Source organism: Scyliorhinus torazame, chromosome X (genome assembly GCF_047496885.1).
Source record: "Scyliorhinus torazame isolate Kashiwa2021f chromosome X, sScyTor2.1, whole genome shotgun sequence".
Lineage (NCBI taxonomy): Eukaryota > Metazoa > Chordata > Chondrichthyes > Carcharhiniformes > Scyliorhinidae > Scyliorhinus > Scyliorhinus torazame.
The window spans coordinates 5,375,308-5,402,203 of NC_092738.1; the positions used below are offsets into that span (position 1 = coordinate 5,375,308).

The window sequence follows — 26,896 nt, forward strand, 5'->3', positions numbered from 1 at the left end:
TCAAATCTGAATTACTGAATGTACTCTGTATCAAACCATATCCTGTGAACATTTTGTCAAAAACAAAATAACAGCCATTGCTGCCCAACCACACACATTTCTGTATCAGTGAGATGGTAATGCTAAATTAGACCAAGCTTTTAGCTTGAGTCTTGCATTCTTGAATTGGGTTGAAACTTTCAAAGCTCACTTCACTTCGGACTCTTGCAAATTGTAGAGAGAGGAAAGGACTGACCTAACAGGCTCTGGAAACAAATCTCAAGCCCAAAGTTAAAAAGCCAGTGTCATACCTCACTGTGCTACCAATTCCTTGCCACCATGTCCCCACCCACCCACTTGTGAAATATCTATTTCAAAGGGGGTGAATATCGACATTGGATTCATTAAAGCTTTTGTGATTTGGTGTTTGTGTATCTAAAGGCAAGTGTGTCTAGTGCGTGTGTGTGCACGGGTTTAATTCCACAGTGCTATTCTGTTGCTAATTTCAGCATCACCGCAGGTGTTTGGCCATGGGGGATGGTGAAGGAAGCTAGTGGGAGAGTCACATTGTAACTCCACTCAATGACATTAGTTAACACCTTGGTAACACCTGCCCTCAAGTTGTACAAGTGTTTAAAAAGCAGAAGAATGTCATACTTTCATTTAAAGAAAATAACTTTTGTTTTTTAATACAGTTTAATGTGTTCCCATCAGCCCCATTGCCAGTGCCAGTTTGGGATTAGGACTCCAGACAGAAGGACTGCCCCATCATGTAGTTATGATAATGGCCTGTTTTTGTTAACATGGGGGTAAATATTCCGGTCCCACCCACTACAGGAATCATTGCTGCCCAGACGAACAATTTGACGGATTATTGAAAAGTCCGTTGAGCTTGGGTGGGAATTTCTGGTCTCTGGTCAGGCGAGACCAAAAGATCCCACAGTTACAACAAAGCTGTGGAAAATAGGTCTTGCCAAGTGACAAATTTAGCTGGAAACATATTTTGTTTTGGGAGGGCTAAAGCAAATGATATTGGAGATCTGAAACTACCCTCAGCAGTAACGTATGAGATGGGTAGAATCCAAGAACATCTGCCCTCTGTCTCGGGTGATAAAGGCAGTAATAGATCATGTTCTGTGCAGAGAATAAATTATTGACTTCCCACTTTCAAAACAGAACATCACCCAATAAGATTTAAACCACCAAAATCATGCCTGAACATGATGTAGAATTATTATAATCTCCTGGCTGTGTAAAACGCTGTAAAGAAGGGGCTGGTTTAGCACAGTGGGCTAAACAGCTGACGTGTAAGGCAGAACAATGCCAGCAGCGCGGGTTCAATTCCCGTTCCAGCCTCCCCGAACAGGTGCCGGAATGTGGCGACTAGGGGCTTTTCACAGTAACTTCATTGAAGCCTACTTGTGACACTAAGCGATTATTATTAGAAGGGGTCTGAGCGGTATGGGTGCATGTTTTATCTACCAGTCCTACAAAGGTTGCACCTTTTGTCAATACCCTTTATTCTGAGCACAGAAAGTGTGTGTATGTGAGAGTGTAGGTGTCTGTGCAGTGAATTCTTCAGGTCGGTCGGTTGGCGAGCGAGGTGTGTGTGTGGGTGGGGGTGTGAGTTCGAGAGATATTTAGAGCTCCATTTAGTCTAGTCACAGCATGGGGTTTAATATGAAATTCAAATCTGTTTTCCTTTTAGATAACCTTATTTCTGTACAACAGCCTTGAAGGAGCCCTGTACCATCTTGTGTAAGAGTACTGCTCAACGGGCATTAGTCAGCCTCCGCTCCTTCACCAAAATTACTTTTTTATGTAAATGGGGGAGGGGGGGGGGGGTCACTGACTGCTAATTGTTTGGCAAAAGCCATGGTTGATGTCTCTCTCTTTCCTGGCTCCAGGGACCTGAGGTCAATTGCAGCACCCTAACCGCTGTTCTGCCCTTGACCAACTAATGCAGAACAAGCTGGGAATTGGATCTTGAAACATCTGGAGTGAAAATTTGTAGATGTTGAAAGGGGGATTTCGTAGAATGCAATATGTGGTTTGCTCACCACCTACCTGCCCGCCCCAACCTGTCTCCCATGTTATGGGGCAGTGGCAGTGTTGGCGCTGGCTGCCCATGGGCCTATTGAGGCTCTTGTAGCCAACTAAGTGCCTCATGCTGCCACTATGTTACCCGCAGCAGGGGGAGGTCCACGACAGGTGGATAGATGGGCGAACTGCTGTCGGGTAAGGGACGGGGGGGGACCATCTTTTGGGATCACCTGTGCCCATCAGCGAGAGCCCCACCAACCGGACGTTGAGAGCTGCTCTCTGAGTCGGGGCTTCTTCCTAAATAAGGGGTAGGTGACCATGGACTGTTAAATGACTGCAGGGCAGCCAGTATCAGCTGGGGTGAAGGGTGGGAAGCTCCAACGTTCAAACAATCCTGTCCTGGTCTTAATGTTTCCATACCGATTTGAAGCCAGGCTTGGAATTGGGCAGCTAACAGACAGGGCACATTATTTTTCCACTGTTCGATCTTGAACATTCTATTGATCATCTAATTACCTTCTATCACACACCCAATTGGGTAGCCTGCTTGCTTGACATGTACAATTTATTGCATGACTCGAGGATGCACCTTTTTCAAGTGGCATTCCTTGTTTTTGTTTTACATTCACTAACTTTTCAAGACTTACTAACGAGACTGATGAGATGCAGGGCTACTCCTTAATTTTCGTATGCCTCCCTGGAAGTCTTAATAGAGGAAATGAGGGACAGGAAGAACAGTATTTTGGGGATTCCACATAGGAACTGATTGCAAGCTAAGCTCCGTAGAGAGTAGTGATAGGACTGCCACTCTTCGTAATCTCCGTGTGTTCTGATGAAGGATTGGTGGATGACATGACGATTGGTGCTCCTGGCAAAATCCTTGAGGAGGAACAATAATTGCAGTCTGATCTGGGTAGGGGTTGAGGGAGAGAACAGGCTGACACCTGGCAGAGTACATTTAATGTAGATCAATGCAGTGTAATACATTAGATTTTAGGTAGGGACAATGACAAGCATGTGTATAATGAGGGCTCTAAATTAGTTTAAGAGATGAGACTTTGGTGTTACTAAGCAGAAGCAAACAACAGTATTTAGATATATACATCCCAAAGAGTCCTATTGGACTCATTGTTAACTCTGTTTCACTCTCCACAGATGCTGCTAGGCCTGCTGAGTTTTTCCAGCACTTGTTTTTATTTCAGGCCTCCAGCATCTGCAGCATTTTGCTTTTATATTAGAAATTTGGGATATTTAGCTAATACGCTGTGCAACGTAAAGCATTGTCATGTTCTTGTGCAAGAACTTTATTAGACCCCATCTGCACTTTTGGCCCCTTCTTATGGTGCGAGACACCGAGACCCTTGAAAGGTTTCAGAGGAGGGCCCCTACATTAATACGAGGCCAAAATGTCAACTGTGACACAGCAGCAACTGTGTTGCTGTGTTTTTCCAGCAATTTCTCTTATTTTTATTTCAACATTTACAAGGGTTTGATCTTGAGATCTGAGCTGGATTTCAGCGAGGCATTGACCAGAGATAGGGAAATATTTCACGTTGCTGCTATCAATCTCTGATGAACTCACCGTTAACTTTGCCCAAGTACCATTCAGCATGACTGCCTTTGCTTTATATAGATTTCATGGCTTGATGTTCCTAGAATAGGGCTTTGCACAACAGGAGCTTGTACAATTCAGGTGCAGATGATTTTCCATCCACTCAAATCAGAGTTCCTGCTATCTGTCATACTCTACTAATATTTGAAGTCAACCTAGTTTTGAGACTCAGCCCTGTTTACACATTGGTGGCTAAAATGGTCATCTGTTTGTGAATCATTAAATGTATCAAACTTTAGGCATTGCAGTAGCTCATTGATGTCTTTACAAATGGATACGTGTTGGGATTCTTTCTATATGTTTGCTTCATTGCTTTTTTTCAGACCCATTTATGTGCAAATAGTCACATCTGGGGTGATGCATGTGTGATTGGCATTTGCACCTTTTTTCATGCACTTGAAGGGTTTGTGCATTGCTCCACATATATTATGCATCACCCCATGATAAACCGCCACTTTAGCAGCAGATTGTACAACGGTAGTTAAATTCTTCCAACTGTGCGACTTCTGAATATTAGCCATTGTCATAAGGTTAAAAAGAAAAGGGCAGAAACAGCGAAGTGTTTTACAAATAGTTACTGACAGCCCCAGAGTTTTACAGTTCCTTTTTACAGACCTGCCCCAAATCTTAGAACAAAGAAAAATTACAGCACAGGAACAGGCCCTTCGGCCCTCCCAGCCTGCGCCAATTCAGCTCCTCTATCTAAAAACTGTCGCCTATTTTCTAAGGGATCTGTATCCCTCTGTTCCCTGCCCGTTCATATATCTGTCTAGATGCATCTTAAATGATGCTATTGCGCCCGCCTCTACCACCTCCGCTGGCAAAGCGTTCCAGGCACCCACCACCCTCTGCGTAAAAAAACTTTCCACGCACATCTCCCTTAAACTTTCCCCCTCTCACCTTGATATGTTATCACCATATATCTTCATATGTTATCACCAGCATATTGGTCTTCACCCGACTGAAATAAACAGGAACTCTGGTGATTGTTAATTAAAATGATTTTGCAGGCAATTTAATTTTTTTTTATTACTTGGCGTTAGTTTTTATTCAGAAAATATTACATTTTTCACTTCTGGTGCAGTGAAGCACAGTGGCAACTTTCTGAAGTTTTTGCTAATTTAAAGGCTGCAACGCAGTTTGCACACAGCAAAGCCCTACAAACAGCAATAAGGTCAGATTATCTGCTTTGGGGTGTTAGAGTCGTACAGTGCAGAAAAGGCCCATTGACAAATCTGTTCTGTGCACCACTTTGAATTGAATTAGGCTCAATCTTGCACAAGAGGAGGTTGAATTTATCCTCCGCAGGGCTCATTCCATACCCCCCCCCCCCCCCCCAGTTCCTCCTCCCACTTCCCTTTTACCCCTCCAATGAGACCCTCTTCCTCTCCATTAACTCCCCATAGATATCAGAGACCCTATCTCATCCTCAGACATAATCTTTTCAAGCAACGATGGGGGTGGCAACCTCTGAAACATGGCCAGCTCCTTCCTCACAAAGTCCCTGATTTTGCAAATACCGAAAACCATTATCTCTTGGCAACTGAAACTTCTTCACCAACTCGCCCAACTCTGCAAACCTCCCCACCACGAACAAATCTTTAAACCTCTCTATCCCCTCTCTATCCGCTCCCACACCCTGAACGTTGTGCTGGAGTAAATCTATGATCATCACAAATTGGTGCCCACAGCGACATGCCCTCAATCTTAACATGTTGCCTGCACTGATTCCAGATGAGTGATGCCACCACCACCGGGCCCATGGAGTATTTAACCGGCTAGAACGGAAAAGGCGCCAGCACCAGTGCCCTCGAATTCATTCCCCTACTCACAACCTCCTCCATCCACTCCTCCACGAGCCATATATCATTTATACAGGGAGTCTGCTAATGGTTTCTCCGCCCCCCTCATTGTGGAAGCTCATACTCCCACAGGATTGTGGGATTGTTATTAGTTCCCAGCCAATGGTAAGTAGGCAGGTTATAACATCCCCCCCCCCCCCCCCCCCCCAAAAGTCCAAGGAATCCACCGAAGACCCTGGCGAAGGAGGGCGTCGGACTCGTTTTGCCGCAGGACACCATTTGCACGAGGCACTGGATCAGGCGGCGTGTAATGAGACGGAGACCGGCGCGTCTGTGATGAACGGTGTAACGGTTGTACATCCGTGGCCAGTGGGCCCGAGGGTTCCCCCTCTGATGCGTCCTGTGTCTCCATCTCGGAGTCAGAGTCTGCTGCCTCTGTCATCTCGGCGTCTCTATCTCCATTCGGTCCCGTAACGACCTGCGCAGGCTTTGAGTGAGGCACCAGTGGAAGATTGTGAGGACTACTTTCCATTGTCTCTGGTCTCTGCGGCTGTAGAAATGAGCTCCGGGGGCGGGGAATCTTTGGAAGGGATAGTCTTCTGGACCGAACGTGGTCTACATGTTTGCGCTGGAGACGACCCTGGGCTTGCACCTGGTAAGATATAGGGCCCGTTTGTCGAAAGATTATGCCAAGGACCCACTGGGCACCACCAGCAAAATTCCGAACGAACACTGGGTCACCGGGCGCAAACTGCCGAATCGGCCGATGCTGAGAAAAACCCTGTCCCTGTCGTTCTTGTGTGCGGCGTACTTTTGCGCCAATGTCCGGGAAAACCATACTAAGGCGGGTGCGAAGTCTCCGGCCCATTTGGAGTTCTGCGGGAGCTACCCCAGTCACCGCATGGGGGGTGGTCCTATACGAAAACAAAAAGCGAGCCAGTCTCGTGTCCATTGATCCGGAAGACTGCTTCTTTAGGCCTTGTTTAAATGTCTGCACTGCGCGCTCTGCCAACCCATTTGAAGCCGGGTGGTAAGGGGCAGTGCGGATATGGCGGATGCCGTTCATCTTCATGAACCTCGCAAACTCCTCACTGGTGAATGGAGTGCCGTTATCCGTGACCAGCACCTCCGGGGAGGCCATGTGTACTAAAAGACAAACTCATCTTTTAAATTGTTGCGCAGGACGTTGTCCCCTGCATCTTATGCACCTCTTGCCATTTAGACTGGGCGTCGATTAATAAAAGGAACATGTATCCTTGAAAAGGGCCGGCGAAATCCGCATGCAAGCGCGCCCAAGGCCGCCCTGGCCATTCCCAGTGATGTAAGGACACGGCCGGCGGAAGCTTCTGATGCTCCTGAAAAATGGAGCAGTTTTGGGCCACCTTCTCACTGTCGGCGTCGAGGCCTGGCCACCAAACATAACTCCGGGCCAACATTTTCAGTTTGGTCACACCTGGATGCCCATTGTGCAAGTCTCTTAGTATCCGCTCCTGTCCTTTTTCCGGGACAATCACATGCGTCCCCCACAAGAGGATGCCGTCTTCCACGCTGAATTCTGACAGCTTGGAGGAAAATGCCCGCAACTTGCCTGGGAGCTGTCTATGTTGCCCACCATACAGGACTATGTGCCGAACCTTTGACAGGACTGGCTCCGTCTGGGTTCACTCACGGATCTGTGATGCCGTGACAGGCAAGGTGTCCATAAAATTTAGGGTTGCAACCACCTCACCGGTCGTGGGGGTCGACATGGGGCCGGTTGATAAAGGCAATCGGCTCAGTGCGTCGGTATTCGCTATCTGCGTTCCTGGTTTGTGCTCCAGAGAATACTCGTATGCAGCAAGCAACAAAGCCCAGCGCTGGATCCGTGCAGAAGCAATGGGCGGTATTGGCTTATCCTCTCTGAAAAGTCCCAGCAGGGGCTTATGATCAGTCACAATAGTGACGTGGCGGCCATACACGTACTGGTGGAAGCGTTTCACCGCAAAAACTACTGCCAGGCCCTCCTCGATCTGCGCGTACTTTTTCTCCGCTGCAGTCAATGTGCGGGAGGCGAAAGCTATCGGCCGCTCGGCCCCGTTCTCCATCTTGTGGGATAGGACGGCCCCAATACCATACGGGGATGCATCACGTGACGAGCAAGGGCTTTCCAGGATCATAGTGGGTTAGTAACCCAGACAACGACAATTGTTGTTTTACCCGCCGGAAAGCGGTTTCTTGCGGCTGACCCCAAACCCAGGTGTGGTTTTTCTTTAGCAGAAGATGCAACGGGGCCAGCGTAGTTGCCAGATTGGGGAGGAACTTCCCGTAATAGTTTACGAGACCGAGAAAAGAACGAAGATGCGAAGTGTCAGTCGGAGCGGGGGCCTGTTGAATCGCGCGCACCTTCTCTGCAACGGGGTGCAAACCTTCGCGGTCCACCCGATAACCCAGGTAGACTACTTCCTTCGCCTGAAAGACGCACTTTGTGCGATGTAAACGGACTCCAGCCTCGGAAAAGCGTCTAAGGTCAGCCTCCAGATTTTCCAAATGTTCCTGCTCCGACGTCCCTGTGATCAAAACGTCATCTAAGTAGACAGCGAGTAGACATCTAAGTAAACCTCTCAAAATGCCCTCCACAACGCGTTGAAAAATAGCGCAGGCAAAGGATACTCCAAAGGGCAACCGTGTATATTCATACAGGCCCCGGTGTGTATTAATCGTTACATATGGTCGGGAGGCAGGGTCCAGCTCCAACTGTAGGTAGGCGTGACTCATATCCTAATTTTGTGAACGAGAGTCCGCCTGCAAGCTTTGCGTAGAGACCCTCTATGCGAGGCATTGGATATCGGTCGAGTCGGGAAGCCGTATTCACTCGCTGCACAAGTGAACTGTGGCATCTGGCTTCATTACAGGTACAATTGGTGCTGCCAAGTCAGCGAAACGGACAGGCCTGATAATACCCAAACTCTCCAAACGAGTGAGCTCCCCTTCTACCTTCTCGAGCAAGGCGTAAGGCACCGGAAATAGCGCGGCGTGGCTCCTGGTTCGACTTGGATACGGGCTACGGCCCCTTTTATTTTCCCCAAACCAAGCTGGAATACATCTGGGTATCGTCCTAGCACCTCAGTCAACCCTTCAGAAACTGTTTGGAGGATGTGCTGCCATTGCAACCGCAAATGGCGCAACCAGTCCTGACCCAACAGGCTGAGCCCATGGCTGCGCACCACGATAAGTGGGAAACGCCCCTCCTGGCGTCCATAAACAACAGGGGTCATTGTAGTTCCTGCAATGTCCAGTGGTTCCCCCATGTAGGTGGCCAACCTGGCCTGTGAGTCGGTTAATGTAAGGGTCTGTATGCCCTGCTTGATGTGGTCGAATGTCCTCTGGGCGATCACAGAGACCGCTGCGCCAGTGTCCAACTCCATCTCAAGCGGGTGACCATTGACCCGTACTGTCACCTTAATGGGGGCCACACGGGGAGCTGCCACACAATGCAGCTGCAGGCAGTCGTCCTCGGGAGTAGTCGCCGCAGGTTCATCCACTTGGGAGGTATGGCCCCTGGGCTGGACCCAGTTTCGGTCGGAACGACGGCGCCTCTGGCGCCCCCAGGGCCGGCGTCCGTGACAGGGTCGGCGCCTACAAGCCTGACACAGACATGGCTCCTCATCCATTGGTTCTGGAGAAGGCTCCCTTCGGGGAGGAATGTCCGACGGCCACTGGCGTCGATCCGGACGTCGCCTTGCCCAAGGTACCGCAGGAGTGCGGGGGGACATTTTCGGACGGAAGGGTGTCCGGCGCAGCTGGGTACGTAAGGCTCCTAATCACCCCAAACGTATGCGGTCCGCAGGCGGTGAGCAATATGACCACCTGGCGCTCGTTTTCGGTGATATTGTTTGCCCGGAAATAGTAACGCATCCGTTGTGCATACTGGTTCCAGCTTTCCAGCGCAGCATCCAAACGTCCGTACAGAGGCATGGTGTAATAGAAAACAACTTCCAACCTGTATCCAACAAAAATCCAGGGAGGTGGCTTCAGCAGTGTAGACAGCTATTCACTTTAACCCTCGTCGCCAGTTTTGTGAGGGCCACAAAGAATCCAGCACGAGTTTCAAGGATACAAAGAAACACTTACCCGCCCGTATAAAATCCCAAATCAACCTATCTAACCTCCCCAAAAAGATTGTGAGATTCTGAAAGATGAACAGAAACTTCGGTAGAACATTCATCTTTACTGTCTGGACCCTCTCTGCCAATGAAAGTGGCAGAACATCCTACCACCTAAAGTGCTCCTTCACCCCCTCTGCCAAATTAGCCAAATTCAATTTTTGTAACTGAGGCCAACTATGTGCCACCCTTATTCCCAGGTATCAAAAACTCTACTTGACCAGCCGAAATGGCAACTTCTCCAAACCCCCCCTACCCTGCAACCAAGCATTGACCAGACACACCTCACTCTTTCCCACATTAAGTGGTCCTCACCCATCATCCCAGCACACAGTCCTCCACGCGCATTGCAGCACCTTGGCCAACAACTTTGTATTTACATTCAAAAACGATATTGGACGATACACCCGCACTCCTATGGATTGTTGTCCTTCTTTAAAATAAGCGAAATTAATGCTTGGGCGGCACGGTGGGGCAGTGGTTAGCACTGCTGCTTCACGCCGCCGGGGACCCGGGTTCGATCCCGGCCCTGGGTTACTGTCTGAGTGGAGTTTGCACATTCTCCCCTTATCTGCGTAGGTCTCACTCCCACAACCCAAAAAGATGTCAAGGCAGGTGGATTGACGATGCTAAATTGCCCCTTAATTGGGGGGGAAAAAAAAAGAATTGCATACTCTAAATTTATATTTATAAAAAAAAAAGAAATTGGTGCTTGTCGTGGAAATTATAATAAAGACAAATTCTTTGAGAGTTCAATTAAGGAAATTTATTTGACACAAATATTTGCGGAGAGGGGAGTGGTCTGGCTGCATGAGTTCTCCACCTGAAAGCCTTTATATTTATAGTGTGAAATAAACAACTTTGAAGAAATAAAGCTTGGGAACATACGCAAGAGGAAATGTGAATGTTTTGCCCATGGTTTAAAAACAATTCGAGTACGAATTTTGTTGTCCTTCGTACGAACACCGTATTATCATAATAAGGCCCGAGTCCAAAATACTAAGCAGTACTTTGTTTACATTACCTGACCTACTTATTTTCATTCAAAAGCAGAGTTAAAATATAGTCAAGCATTCCTAGTATGCAAGTGCCTTTCTTATAAAATATAGCCACGTAGCTAGATAAAATGAATACCCTTAAGCGGGCAATTAAAGTCCCTTCAACAGTGCTTTTGTGGGCGGAAGCTCCCCCTTGTTAACCGAATCATCAAACATTTCCACTCGGAGAGGCCCCAACTCGGTCGCGAACTTTTAATATTCTGTTATGAATCCATCCGGACCAAGGGCCTTTCCAGTCTGCATTGCCCCAATGCACCTCATCACCACCTCAAGCCCAACTGGAGCACCCAGCCCCTGCACCTTCCCTTCCTGCACCCACTGGGAAATCCAAGCCATCCAAGAACCACCTCATGCCGGAGTCTGACCACCCTGCCCCCCTCCCCCACTTCAAATCCCTTATCTGCCCAATCTCCCTCATCACTGCCTGCCTGTCACCTCAACTGATGTGTGAGCAGCCTACTGGCCTTCTCCCAGTTCTCGTTCAGGCGCAACTGCCTTCCCTGTGGACACAAGCTCAAACTCCATCTGGAGCTTCTTCCTCTCCTTCAACAACCCCTCCCCATGGGCCGCCAAGTACCCCCGATCCACTGCTAAAATGGCCTCCACCAACCTCTGCCTTTCTAAACACTCCACCTTATCTCTATTCACCGTGATCAAAATAAGCTCCTAATTATCGCCTTCAGTGACTCCCACAGCATGGAAGCAGAAACTCCTCACTTTTATTAAGCTCAACATAGGTGCATATAGCCATCCCATATCTATCGCACATCCCCTGATCAGCCAACAATCCCACACCCAGCCACTGTAGTCGCTGGGAACCACCCTTTTCTGCATGCGGGTATAGATATTTACCAGCACCACAGGTGCCCCTGTAATCTCCCACTCACCATAACGTATCTACCCCTTGTGTCCCCCACTATGTTATTCGCTGGGAAAGCCACCCTCTTCCTAATTAACACCGCAGTCCCCCTCGCCTTCATATCCAACCCCGAATGAAGCACTTGCCCCACCCAACCTTTCCTCAACCTCATATGGTCTTTCACCCTTTGGGGCATATCCTGCATAAAAATCATATCTGCTGTAACTCTTTAAATGAGCGAAAACATGGGACCTCTTGATCGGTCCATTCAGACACCTAACACTCCATGAGATCAGTCTGGTCGGTGGGGGGGGGGGGGCTTCACATCTCTCTCAGCCATATCCCAAGTTTCAATGAACTTCCCCAGGCCCCTGTCTCATGCACCACCCAGGTCCCCACCCTAAACAGAGCCCCACTCCACCAGGCCCACTATCCTAACCCAAGCCAAAATCAAAGAAAACTGAAAACAGTCCTGCCCACCGAATAAAATTTCTCCTGTCCAGATCACATGTGAACCCACCTAAAATCCAAAGTCTTCAAACGTCTTCCAGCCCATGGTCCCTTAAAAAGTTACACCCTTCTGGTGTATCGAAGTTGTACTCCTTTCCCCCATGTGTGACCTGCAGGGGACATCATCCCGAACCGCACCTTGTTCCTCAATAGGGCTGCCGTGGCCCGATTAAATGCGGCCCTTCGCTTGGCCAGCTCCGTTCCCATGTCCTGGTAAATACGTACCATATAGCCTTCCCAGGTGTGTTCCCACATCTCCTTCGCCCATCTCAGGATCCTTTCCTTGTCCAAGTACCAATGTAGCCTCACAATGATTGCGTGCAGCAGCTACCCCGCTCTCGATTTCCTCCTCCGCTCTCTGTTTCCTCCTCAATGAGCGGTGTGCCCGGTCTCCACCCGAGGAGGGCGGTCGAAGATCCCCTCCCCCACCAGCTGCTCGAACATACTGACCACCTGTTCCGTGGTCCTCGTTCCCTCAATACCTTCGGGCAGCCCCACGATCCTTGGGTTCTGCCTCCTTGAATGGTTCTTCAAGTCATCAACATCCTCCCTCAACTTTTTCTGACCATCCGCCATAGTCAGCATTTCTACCTCCAACGAGGCAAAACGATCCTCATGATCAGTCACCGTCTCCTCCACCTTTTGGATCAACGCACTGTGCGCCACTCTTGCTAGGTCCTGTGAGACCGCCTGCCTCTTAAAACTCGGCCGCAAAGAATTAGACGAACTGCTCCGTCGGCCATTGTGCAGGCAACGTGCCAAAGGTCTCTCCGCCATCTTTTCCTCTGCTACGTCACACGTGTCCTCCTGGTCCGAAGAGTGCCCCTTATTCGACACACTGCTCATCTGGGACCCCTTTGACATTCTCACTGAAAGAGAATACTTCCCTTTAGTATTCCCACTTTATCCACCTGCAGCGTCCTCGTAAAATGGGTAGAAAAGGCCAAAAAATCTGGCCTCCGGCTGGAGCCAACTTATTTTTTTTTTAAAAATAATATTTTATTGAAAATTTTTGGTCAACCAACACAGTACATTGTGCATCTTTTACACAACATTGTAACAATACAGATAATAATGACCTTTTTAAATTTAAACAAAAACAACAACAAATAAATAAATATTAAATAACAAAAAAAAAAAGCTAGCCCTAATTGGCAACTGCCTTGTCTCAGGCCACCCCCCCCCCCCCCAAGTCCTGGGCCGCTGCTGCTGCCTTCTTTGTTCTCCCCTATCTATCTTTCCGCAAGATATTCGACGAACGGTTGCCACCGCCTAGTAAACCCTTGAGCCGACCCCCTTAGGACGAACTTAATCCGCTCCAACTTTATGAACCCCGCCATATCATTTATCCAGGTCTCCACCCCCGGGGGCTTGGCTTCTTTCCACATTAGCAATATTCTGCGCCGGGCTACTAGGGACGCAAAGGCCAAAACATCGGCCTCTTTCGCCTCCTGCACTCCCGGCTCTTGTGCAACCCCAAATATAGCCAACCCCAGCTTGGTTCGACCCGGACTCCTACTACTTTCGAAAGCACCTTTGTCACCCCCATCCAAAACCCCTGTAGTGCCGGGCATGACCAAAACATATGGGTATGATTCGCTGGGCTTCTCGAGCACCTCGCACACCTATCCTCCACCCCAAAAAATTTACTGAGCCGTGTTCCAGTCATATGTGCCCTGTGTAATACCTTGAACTGAATCAGGCTTAGCCTGGCGCACGAGGACGACGAGTTTACCCTGTTTAGGGCATCTGCCCACATCCCCTCCTCAATCTCCTCCCCTAGCTCTTCTTCCCATTTCCCTTTTAGTTCGTCCATCATAGTCTCCCCTTCGTCTCTCATTTCCCTATATATATCCGACACCTTACCGTCCCCCACCCATTTCTTTGAGATGACTGTCCTGCACCTCTTGTGACGGCAGCTGCGGAAATTCCCTCACCTGTTGCCTCGCAAAAGCCCTCAATTGCATGTACCTGAATGCATTCCCTTGGGGCAACCCATATTTCTCGGTCAGCGCTCCCAGACTCGCAAACTTCCCATCCACAAATAGATCTTTCAATTGCGTTATACCTGCTCTTTGCCACATTCCATATCCCCCATCCATTCCCCCCGGGGCAAACCTATGGTTGTTTCTTATCGGGGACCCCCCCAGTGCTCCGGTCTTTCCCCTATGTCGTCTCCACTGTCCCCAAATCTTCAGTGTAGCTACCACCACCGGACTCGTGGTATAGTTCCTTGGTGAGAACGGCAATGGGGCTGTCACCATAGCCTGCAGGCTGGTCCCCCTACGTCCTGCCCTCTCTAATCTCTTCCACGCCGCTCCTTCCTCCTCTCCCATCCACTTACTCACCATTGAAATATTAGCGGCCCAATAATACTCACTTAGGCTCGGTAGTGCCAGCCCCCCCCTATCCCTACTACGCTGTAAGAATCCCTTCCTCACTCTCGGAGTCTTCCCGGCCCAAACAAAACCCATGATACTCTTTTCTATCCTTTTGAAAAAAGCCTTCGTGATCACCACCGGGAGACACTGAAACACAAAGAGGAATCTCGGGAGGACCACCATCTTAACCGCCTGCACCCTCCCTGCCATTGACAATGCTACCATATCCCATCTCTTGAAATCTTCCTCCATCTGTTCCACCAACCACGTCAAATTTAGCCTGTGCAATGTGCCCCAATTCTTAGCTATCTGGATCCCCAGGTAACGAAAGTCTCTTGTTACCTTCCTCAACGGTAGGTCTTCTATTTCCCTACTCTGCTCCCCTGGATGCACCACAAACAGCTCACTCTTCCCCATGTTCAATTTATACCCTGAAAAATCCCCAAACTCCCCAAGTATCCGCATTATTTCTGGCATCCCCTCCGCTGGATCCGCCACATATAGTAGCAGATCATCCGCATATAAAGATACCCGGTGTTCTTCTCCTCCCCTAAGTATTCCCCTCCATCCCTTGGAACCTCTCAGCGCTATCGCCAGGGGCTCAATCGCCAGTGCAAACAGTAATGGGGACAGAGGACATCCCTGCCTTGTCCCTCTATGGAGCCGAAAATATGCCGATCCCCGTCCATTCGTGACCACACTCGCCACTGGGGCCCTATACAACAGCTGCACCCATCTAACATACCCCTCTCCGAACCCAAATCTCCTCAACACCTCCCACAGATAATCCCACTCCACTCTATCAAATGCTTTCTCGGCATCCATCGCCACTACTATCTCCGTTTCACCCTCTGGTGGGGCCATCATCATTACCCCTAACAACCTCCGTATGATCATGTTCAGCTGTCTCCCCTTCACAAACCCAGTTTGGTCCTCATGAACCACCCCCGGGACCCATTCCTCTATTCTCATTGCCATTACCTTGGCCAAGACCTTGGCATCTACATTGAGGAGGGAGATTGGTCTGTAGGACCCGCATTGTAGCGGATCCTTTTCCTTCTTTAAAAGAAGCGATATCGTTGCTTCTGACATAGTCAGGGGCAGTTGTCCCCTTTCCTTTGCCTCGTTAAAGGTCCTCGTCAGTAGCGGGGCGAGCAAGTCCAAATATTTTCTGTAAAATTCAACTGGGAATCCGTCCGGTCCCGGAGCCTTTCCCGTCTGCATGTTCCTAATTCCTTTCACCACTTCTTCTACCGTGATCTGTGCTCCCAATCCCATCCTTTCCTGCTCTTCCACCTTGGGAATTTCCAGCCGATCCAAAAACTCCATCATTCTCTCCCTCCCATCCGGGGGTTGAGCTTCATACAATTTTTTATAAAATGTCTTAAACACTTCACTCTCTCCGCTCCCCGCTCCGTCTCTCCATCTTCGTCTCTCACCCCCCCTATTTCCCTCGCTGCTCCCCTTTTCCTCAATTGGTGTGCCAGCAATCTGCTCGCCTTCTCTCCATATTCATACTGTACACCCTGCGCCTTCCTCCATTGTGCCTCTGCAGTGCCTGTGGTCAGCAAGTCAAATTCCACATGCAGCCTTTGCCTTTCCCTATACAGTCCCTCCTCCGGTGCTTCCGCATACTGTCTGTCCACCCTCAAAAGTTCTTGCAACAACCGCTCCCGTTCCTTACTCTCCTGCTTCCCTTTATGTGTCCTTATTGATATCAGCTCCCCCCTAACCACCGCCTTCAACGCCTCCCAGACCACTCCCACCTGAACCTCCCCATTGTCATTGAGTTCCAAGTACTTTTCAATGCATCCCCTCACCCTTAAGCACACCCCCTCATCCGCCATTAGTCCCATGTCCATTCTCCAGGGTGGACGCCCTCTTGTTTCCTCCCCTATCTCCAAGTCTACCCAGTGTGGGGCATGATCCGAAATGGCTATAGCCGTATATTCCGTTCCCCTCACCCTCGGGATCAATGCCCTACCCAACACAAAAAAGTCTATGCGTGAATAGACTTTATGGACATAGGAGAAAAACGAGAACTCCTTACTCCTAGGTCTACTGAATCTCCACGGGTCCACCCCTCCCATCTGCTCCATAAAATCCTTAAGCACCTTGGCTGCTGCCGGCCTCCTACCAGTCCTGGACTTCGACCTATCCAGCCTTGGTTCCAACACCGTGTTAAAGTCTCCCCCCATTATCAGCTTTCCGGTCTCTAGGTCTGGGATGCGTCCTAGCATTCGCCTCATAAAATTGGCATCGTCCCAATTCGGGGCATACACGTTTACCAACACCACCATCTCTCCCTGTAATTTGCCACTCACCATCACGTATCTGCCCCCGTTATCCGCCACTATAGTCTTTGCCTCGAACATTACCCGCTTCCCCACTAATATAGCCACCCCCCTGTTTTTCGCATCCAGCCCCGAATGGAACACCTGCCCTACCCATCCTTTGCGCAACCTAACCTGATCTATCAGTTTCAGGTGCGTTTCCTGTAACATGACCACATCTGCTTTAAGTTTCTTAAGGTGTGCGAGTACTCGTGCCCTCTTTATCGGCCCGTTAAGCCCCCTCACGTTCCACGTGATCAGCCGAGTTGGGGGGCTTCCCACCCCCCCCCCTTGCCGGTTAGCCATCATCTTTTTCCAGCTTCTCGCCCAGTTCCCACGCAGCTGTATTTCTCCCAGACGGTGCCCCCCCGCCCATCCTTTCCCGTACCCACTCCCCCCTTTCCCCAGCAGCAGCAACCCAGTAATTCCCCCCCCCCCCCCCCCGCTAGACCCCCCGCTAGTGTAATTACTCCCCCCATGTTGCTCCCAGAAGTCAGCAAACTCTGGCTGACCTCGGCTTCCCCCCGTGATCACGGCTCGCCCCGTGCGGCGCCCCCTCCTTCCTGCTTCTCTATTCCCGCCATAATTATCATAGCGCGGGAACCAAGCCCGCGCCTCTCCCTCGGCCCCGCCTCCCATGGCCAACGCCCCATCTCCTCTCCCTCCCCACCTCCCCCCATCACCACCTGTGGGAGAAAGAAAAGTTACCATACCGCAGGATTAATCATACAATCCCTCTTCGCCCCCCCCCCCCCCACTCGTCCCACCACTTTGTCCAAACGTTCATTTTCGTAGTCCAATCATTCCAATTTTTCTTCTACAATAAAAGTCCACGCTTCATCCGCCGTCTCAAAGTAGTGGTGCCTCCCTTGATATGTGACCCACAGTCTTGCCGGTTGCAGCATTCCAAACTTTATCTTTTTTTTGTGAAGTACCGCTTTGGCCCGATTAAAGCTCGCCCTCCTTCTCGCCACCTCCGCACTCCAATCTTGATAGACGCGGATCACCGCGTTCTCCCATTTACTACACCGAGTTTTCTTCGCCCATCTAAGGACCATTTCTCTATCCTTAAAACGGAGAAATCTCGCCACTATGGCTCTGGGAGCTTCTCCTGCTCTCGATCCTCGCACCATAACTCGGTATGCACCCTCCACCTCCAACGGACCCGTCGGGGCCTCCACTCCCATTAACGAGTGCAGCATCGTGCTCACATATGCCCCGACGTCCGCCCCCTCCACACCTTCAGGAAGGCCAAGAATCCTCAAGTTGTTCCTCCTTGCGTTATTTTCCAGTGCCTCCAACCTCTCCACAGATCGTTTCTGGTGTGCCTCCTGTATCTCCGACTTCACCACCAGGCCCTGTATATCGTTTTCATTCTCTGCTGCTTTCGCCTTCACGACCCGAAGCTCCTGCTCCTGGGTCTTTTGTTCCTCTTTCAGCCCGTCAATCGCCTGTAATATCGGGGCCAACAACTCTTTCTTCATTTCCTTTTTTATCTCCTCCACGCAGCGTTTCAAAAACTCTTGTTGTTCAGGGCCCCATATGAAACTGCCACCTTCCGACGCCATCTTGGTTTCTGCTTGCCTTCCTTGCCGTTGTTCCAAAGGATCCGCTGCAATCCGGCCACTTTCCTCTCCTTTTTCCATCCGTGTCCAGGGGGAACACCCTTCTGGTTTACCGCACGGTGTTTTCAGCCGTTAAAATTGCCGTTGGGGCTCCTATCAAGAGCCCAAAAGTCCGTTTCACAGGGAGCTGCCGAAACGTGCGACTCAGCTGGTCATCGCCGCACCCGGAAGTCTGGAGCCAACTTATGTGCGACCGCTCACTCCATGGCCACCTCTGGAAATCCCTCAAAGTCCAAATTTATCATGCTTCCCACAGACCACTAATGATGTCACCCTTCCTTTCAGTCGACATTGGCTCTTATTTGCTGGGTTATTATCATAGAAATAATCCTGAAGTTTACTCAATAATGAATTCCATCATTTTATATGCTACTTTCCTCTCGTGTCAGTAATGTCTGGTAGTCCAAAAGCATCACCATGAAACTGAAAAAAACATCTGGTTCAGTCACTAGTGTGGAATGTTGCACTTCTCGAGATGAGAGTGTTGGACTCTGAAGAAAGAGGATGAGAGGAGCTTTTGAATTGTGGCTATGGGGGAGGAATCTCAAATCAGTCGGATGGACAGAAATACAAATGAGTGGGTTAGATCAAGAGTAGAAGTTCAGGAATCAAAATGGTTAAAGATGACCAAGTATGGACATCTGAAACAAAGGCCCAACATCCTTGTCCTGGCAACAATAGAAGAAGAAGAAATTGAGAGTAAAAACAGAAGAGGCAGATTGGGTAGATAACATTGAGACCTGGACCGAGGGAGACTTGAAGAAAGTCAAAGAAGAAGCAAGACGATAGCAACGGCCCACTAACTAAGACTGTGGTGAAAATAAATAAACAAATGATACAAGACTGATGGGTTTGTTGGTGCGCCTCTGTTTTGTCAGCTTTAAGGGCACAATATGAGCCTGTTTCTAATTTACCAAGTGTTTGAAATTATTGGAGAGTCAAATCAGACTGGATGTATAACTGGTATCTGACCAGAATTTCCCTTTCCCAACTGGAAGTTTAGGTTAAAATCTGTGCTAATTTCTCTCAGCACTCAGTTCTAAAAGTACAATTAGATACTAATAACACCCTTGTGTGTGTACTGAAACAAAGAATGGAAGATAGCTGGAATTTAATATCACATCCTCATTCCTATTTATAAACCATTTAATCTGCATTTTATATCTACATTTGTGACCTATTCCAGTGCAATATGTTAACATTTATATTATTTAAATGTTCTACTGATGTTGTTTCCTGGGAATCAACTTCCAAAAACGTATGCGGCTATTGTGGTGCTGCAGTTGATCCTTTAGTGTGGATGTCATTACCTCCTTCTAGTAGCTTTCTTGTATAATGGTCTTCACCAATACAAATTGAAGGAGAGGCAGTGGTGTAGTGGTATTGTCACTGGACTAGTAATCCAGAGACTCTAGGTAAGGCTCTCGAGTCCCGGCATCGAATCTAATGATGACCATGTTGTAAAAACCCCATCTAGTTCACTAATGCCCTTTAGGGAAGGAAATCTGCTGTCCTTGCCCGGTCTGGCCTACATGTGACTCCAGACTCGCATAACGATGCAGTTGCCTCTTAACTGCCCCCCTCTGAAATGTCCTAACAAGGCACTCAGTTCAAGGGCAATTCGGGGTGGGCACCAAATGCTGACCCAGCCAGCGACCCCCACATCCCAAGAAGAAGAAAATTGAATAAAACTACCCACCAACTCCACAGTACGTATGGCGTTCAATATATTTGAGTGACAACAAGGCAATAATGACTTGAAATGTAACTGTTCTCTCTCTGCCATACCTGCTGAATATTTCCAGCATGTTCTTTCTTTTATATTGTATCTTGTGCCATGATGAGTTTATTGTCTCGGAATTATTACAGAAAATCCTTTTGTATATGGTTTATTACTGATTATTTTTATATTTTGCACATTATTTTGTAACCATCTTGCCCATTGGGCTCCATGATGGACCACTCTCCACCAGCTTTCACCCTTCCCTTCTGAAAGTTTTGCTTCTTGCTGATCTCCCTCTGGTACCTTTCCCAAGTAGCTTTTCTTTGTGAACCTTGATTCAGTGAATGTCAGCAGACTGCTCGACACAAGGTCAATCCTGCCCCCCCCCCCCCCCCCCAATATCCACAGAGACTCTTCTCCAACTGAGATCAACTCATTCAGCACAGACTGGAAATTGATCTGGTTTGTGGATCAGCTATTTACTGGATAAAACTGATGGGTAGATTGAGCTCCATGAAAGCCTAAGTTCTTGAATTTATGCAAGAATTTATGTTCTTGGGTATTGCGTGTGTGTGCACGCTATGAGTACATCATCTTGTCCTTAACTGTATACTATTTGCTTTATTAAAATGTTTGTAAAACATTCTTACAGAATTTATTGTTCTTGTTTCAGGTACTTAAAGATAAAGGATGGCTTTCTGGAGTGAGGTAGTGAAACTACAACAGTTCCTCCCTCAGTTTCAAGCCTTGTATGCACAACGATTCCCTATTGAAGTCCGGCACTATCTCGCTGAATGGATAGAGCAGCAGCCATGGTCAGTCAATGGAATAAGAGCAGCCCAGGCTCTCTCCCCTGTTGTGTGTTTCTGGTCTTTGCTGTTTTATTCCAAATTTCCAGCATTTGCAGGTTTTTATTCTATATCTTCGTAGGTCTCCTGTCAGGTTGCTCACAGTGGGGAAAAGGGCATACTAAATCACTGATCTCCAGTGCCTCAACCACGAGCTACATGCAACTGATGTGGTTAATTGGTTTTCATTCACTAATCAGAAATACAATGTTGGGCATTGTTGAATAAGGCAGAGCAAGGATTAATGTGCGACTGGAGAACAGTACAACCCACATCGTAATTTGAAGCGTCACATGATAGCAGATTGGGCAGAGTAGAGTAAGGAAGGAGCTGACATGGAGGCAGTACCTTTGATGCGTACATTGTTATGGGGTACTGTTGAGAACTCCGCTGATGTTAGCTGCGAGGGTGTCTCAAATCCACAAATAATAACGTGAAACACTGGTTCTTGGTGGTGTACATTTGTTTGGAATAATATGAGGGACAATGTACAACCCAGTGAGGAACCAGTCCTGTCATTGTGTAAACAATTGGTTTGAATTAATTAAAGTCTAATTTTTAAAAACCAACAAAACACTAATATACACTGTCACTTAAGTGTATTAAAATCAATGGGCAGCACGGTGGCGCAGTGGTTAGCACAGCTGGCTCACGGCGCCGTGTTCCCAGGTTCGATCCCGGCTCTGGGTCACTGTCTGTGTAGAGTTTGCACATTCTCCCCGAGTCTGCGTGGGTTTCGCCCCCACAACCCAAAGATGTGCAGGGTAGGTGGATTGGACTCGTTAAATTGTCCCTTAATTGGAAAAAATGAATTGGGTAATCTAAATTTAATGTTTGAAAAAGTGTATTAGAATCATAGAATCCCTACAGTGCAGAAGGAGGCCATTCGGCACATGGAATCTGTACCGACCCTCTGAAAGAACACCCTACCTAGGCCCACACCCATGCCGTATCCCCGCAATCCCACCCGACCTGCACATGTTTGGACACTAAGGGACAATTTAGCATGGCCAATCCATTGATAACTAGAATAGAATAGAATCCCTAACAGTGCAGAAGGAGGTCATTCGGCCCATCGAGTCTGCACTGACACTCTGAAAGAGCACCCCACCTCGGCCCACTCCTCCACCCTACCCCAGTAACCTCACCTAACCGTTGGACACTAAGGGGCAATTTATCACGGCCAATCCACCTAACCACATCTTTGGATTGTGGGGCGAAATCCGAGCACCCAGAGGAAATCCACAAGGAGACTGTGCAAACTTTACACTGACAGTCAGCCGAGGTAGAAATTGAACCGGGGACCCTGGAGCTGTGAGCCAGCAGTGTTAACCACTGTGTCACCGTGCCGCCCCGAACTAAACGTAGTGTTTTATCTGAAGTTACTTCTTCCCAAAATATACTCTCATTCCCTGAATTCAGTGAGGCACCCTTTTTCCCAAACAACACCCAAAAACAGCTTTGCTGGCCTGCATAAAGATGTAGGTAGCTTCTGCCAAACCTGTCAAGTAATAGGAAGCCACAAGCTGAACTAAGATTTTTTTTAATTAATTTTTTTTTTTTTAATCCTTCCTGCCAAAATGGACATCTCTCACATTTACCAGATCTTTCCCCACACACTTCACCTTTCCATATCCCTTTGTAGCCTCCTTATGTCCTCCTCACAATTTACTTTCCTACCTATCTTTGTGTCATCAGCGAATTTAGCAACTGTGCCTTCAGTCCCTTCATCCAAGTCATTTATAGAAATGGTAAAGGGTTGAGGCCCCGGCACTGATCACTGTGGCAACGCACTCATTATATCTTGCCAACCAGAAAAGTAGCTAGCCAGTCTTCTGTCTATGCCTATAAACCAGGGGCTGTTTAGCACAGGGCTAAATCGTTGGCTTTGAACAGACCAAGACAGGCCAGCAGCACGGTTCAATTCCCGTACCAGTCTCCCTGAACAGGTGCTGGAATGTGGCGACTAGGGGCTTTTCACAGTAACTTCATTTGAAGCCTACTTGTGACAATAAGCGATTTTCATTTCAAGTACCTTTTAAGCATATTCACATGACACACTCGGTGAGTCTTCCTTCTATCCGGCGTTTTTACCACATAATTCACCTCCCTTAATTTCCTTTCAATCTGATACGGTCCACAAAACCTAGCTTTTAACGGCTCCCCTACCACTGGTAACAACACTAAAACTTTATCCCCACTGGCAAAACTACAAACTTTGGATTTCTTGTCCGCTACCCGTTTCATCACATTTTAAATGCTGTCTAGCCAATTCACCTGCTCTATTTAATGGTTTCCTAAAATTTGACACTTAATCCAATAAGGTAATTTCCAATTTCTCACCCACCAATTTTTCCTGAATCAATTTAAGTGGTCCTCTTACCTCATGACCAAAAATTAGTTCAAAAGGACTAAATTTGGTAGACTCATTAGGTGCATTCCTAATTGCAAACAATACGAGTGGGATTCCTTTATCCCAATCCTCTGGATAATCTTGACAATACGCCCTCAACATTGTCTTTAATGTCTGATGCCACCTTTCTTTTTTAAAAAAAATGTTTTATTCAAAAATTTTCAGTAATTTTTACAAACCACCACAAAAGAAAATATAATGCAAAGAGAAAACAATACACCAAAAAACCCAACTTAACCCTCTAACAAATTAACAATGTAACAAACAAAACCAGGTGGGGCATTTGTCCCTTACAAATAAAATGAAATCCCCACCCCCGGGTTGCTGCTGCTGCTGCTGCTGACCTCCATCTAACGTTCCTCGAGAAAGTTAGCCTAGGCCGCTGTCTATCCTACCTGGAACGAACCTGTGATTGTTCCGTATCGGTGTCCAGACTGAAGCCCCTACCTCCCCCCCTGGCCGTCTCCACTGCCCCCAAATCCCCAGTGTCGCTGCCACCACCGGGCTCGTGGTATACCGCGTCAGCGGAAGCTGCAACGGTGCCGTCACCAGTGCCCCCAAACTAGTATCTATACAGGACACCCCCTCCAACTGTTTCCACGCCGCCCCCTCTCCTTCCATTACCCCCCCCCCCCCCGCTTGAAAAAGGACCTGGGGATGAGAATGGGGAGGCACTGGAATACGAACAAGAACCTAGGGAGGACCGTCATCTTTACGGACTGCACCCTGCCCGCCAGGGAGAGTGGCAACATGTCCCACCTCCTAAAGTCCTCCTCCATCTGACCCACCAGCCGCGCTAAGTTGAGCTTGTGCAAGACCCCCCAGCTCTTGGCCACCTGGATCTCCAAATACCAAAAGCTTCTCTCCACCATCTTGAGCGGTAGCTCTCCCAACCTCTCTTCCTGGCCCCTTGCATGCATCACAAAAAGCTCGCTTGTTCCCACATTTAGCTTGTATCCCGAGAAGTCTCCAAAATCCCTAAGTATCCGCATGACCTCCCCCATCCCCTCCACTGGATTCGCAATGTACAGCAGCAGGTCCTCCGCATACAGCGACACATGGTGCTCCTCTTCTCTTTCTCCCCCCAACCAGCCCCCTCCAATTTCTGGACTCCCTCAACGCCGTGGCCAGTGGCTCAATCGCCAGGGCAAACAGTAGGGGGGACAAGGGGCACCCCTGCCTCATTTCACGATATAGTCTAAGGTACCCCGACCGCCGCCGGTTCGTCGAAACACATGCTACCGGGGCCCGATACAACAATTTGACCCACCCTATGAATTCCTCCCCAAACCCAAATCTGCCTAACACCTCCTACTGATACTCCCACTCCACCCGGTCAAAAGCTTTCTCCGCGTCCATTGCCGCTCCCACTTCTGTGTCCCCACCCTCCGAGGGCATCATGATCACATTCAGGAGCCTCCGCACATTCGTATTCAGCTGCCTGCCCTTCACAAACCCCGTCTGATCCTCATTGATCACTCCCGGGACACAATCCTCGTGACCAAGATCTTGGCCAACAGCTTGGCATCCACATTGAGGAGCGAAGTCGGCCTATAGGAGCCGCACTGCAGCGGGTCCTTATCACGCTTGAGGATAAGCGAGATCAGAGCCTGCGACATCGTCGGGGGAAGGATTCCCTTTTCCTTAGCCTCGTTAAAAGTTCTCAACAACAGCGGGCCCAACAGCTCCGAGAATTTCCGATAGAACTCTACGGGAAACCCATCCGGCCCTGGGGCCTTGCCCGCCTGCATACTCCCCAACCCCTTAACTAGCTCCCCCATCCCAATCCCCCAGTCCCTCTACCCGCCCTTCCTCCACCTTTGGGAACCTGAGCTGGTCCAGGAACTGCCTCATCCCCTCCCTATCCTCCGGGGGTTCCGACTCGTATAATTTACCATAGCAGTCCTTAAAGACCTAGTTTATTTTAGCTGGACTCCGCACCGTGTTCCCCCCCCTACCTCTAATTCCCCCCAATCTGCCTAGCCGCCTCCCTCTTCCAGCATCCGACTTGCCTTCTCCCCATACTCATACACTGCTCCCTGTACCTTCCTCAACTGGGCCTCGGCCTTCCCCGTGGTTAGCAAGTCAAACTCCGTTTAGAGGCTCCGTCGCTCCTTCAACAACCCTTCCTCGGGGGATTCCGCATACCTCCTATCTACCCTCAGTATCTCCCCCACCAACCTCTCCCTCTCCATCCTCTCCCTCTCCTCCCTGTGGGCCCTGATTGAGATTAGCTCCCCCCTGACCACTGCCTTCAGCGCCTCCCAGACCACACTCACCGAAACCTCCCCATTATCATTGGCCTCCACATATCTTTGGATGCACCCAGAACCCGCCCACAAACCACCTCGTCCGCCAGCAGTCCCACATCCATGCGCCAGAACGGGCGCTGGTCTCTCTCCTCCCCCACCCCCAGCTCCAGCCAGTGCGGGGCATGGTCCGAGATCGCAATGGCCGAATACTCCACCCCCTCCACTCTCGAGATCAGCGCCCTGCTTAGCACGAAAAAATCTATCCGGGAGTAAGCCTTGTGTACATGGGGGAAGAAGGAAAACTCCTTCGCCCTTGGCCTGGCAAATCTCCACGGATCCACACCCCCCATCTGGTCCATGAACCCCCTCAGGACCTTGGCCGCATATCAGATTACCTGCCTCCAGATCAGCGATCCGGCTCCACATCCGCTTCATGAACCCTGCTTGGGTTTGGGGCATATACATTCACCAGCACCACCCGGGCCCCCTGCAGCCTGCCACTCACCATCACATAATGACCCCCTTTATCCGCCACAAATGCCACCCGCTTACCAAGATTGTTCTTCGCATCCAGCCCTGAGTGGAAAACCTGCCCCACCCATCCCTTCCTCAGCCTCGTTTGATCCGCGATCTTCAGGTGCGTCTCCTGTAGCATGGCTACGTCGGCCTTTAGCCCCTGTAAGTGCGAGAACACCCGGGCCCTCTTGACCGGCCCATTCAGGCCTCTCACGTTCCACGTGATCAGCCGGACCGGGGGACTCCCCCCCCCCCCCCCCCGCCGACGAGCCATCTCCTTTTCGAGGCCAGCCACGTGCCCGCGTCTCGCGCACCCTCCAGCCCCCCAGGCGGAGGCTCCCCGCCCGACTCTCCCTCTTACCATCAATTCCCCCTCGGTCAGCACAGCAGCAACCCAGACCCCCAACCCCCCCTCCCCCGGCCAAGCAACTGCTTAACCCCCTTACCCCCCCCCCTCCCGCCATTGCACTCCCGTAAGTCAGCTGACTCTCTGACCCCGGCCGCTATGCCTCTACCTCTAATCCTCCTTTGGATTCCCCATCCAAACCCCCCCCCCCCCCCCACCTAAGTGGGGTAAAGAGAGTCCCCGTCCCCCCCCCACCCGATATAAACCAATGCGGACATCGAACACAGGACCGCCCGCCGTTTCGGGTACCGCCCCCACAATTTCGCGGGAAAAATGCGCTCCCTGCCTGGGCCGACCCCACCCCCTGTGACGCAGCTCCTCCCAACTGCGACCTCCCCCAAATCCCCGAGGGCACAGGGCCACAAAGACACAAGAAAACATGGGGAAAAACCCC

The 26,896-nt window shown here is 49.5% G+C and overlaps 1 protein-coding gene across 4 annotated transcripts in view; it reads left to right on the forward strand.

The window, feature by feature from the left end:
• LOC140405375 (signal transducer and activator of transcription 5B-like) overlaps positions 1-26,896 on the forward strand; it is a 304,409-nt gene that overhangs the window by 74,445 nt on the left and 203,068 nt on the right. For all 4 annotated transcript variants that reach the window (XM_072493699.1, XM_072493700.1, XM_072493697.1 and 1 more), the window contains exon 2: positions 20,741-20,882. In XM_072493699.1, the coding sequence (XP_072349800.1) occupies positions 20,758-20,882 (125 nt within the window). In that variant the 5' untranslated portion in view covers positions 20,741-20,757. The remainder of the gene's footprint in view (positions 1-20,740; positions 20,883-26,896) is intronic.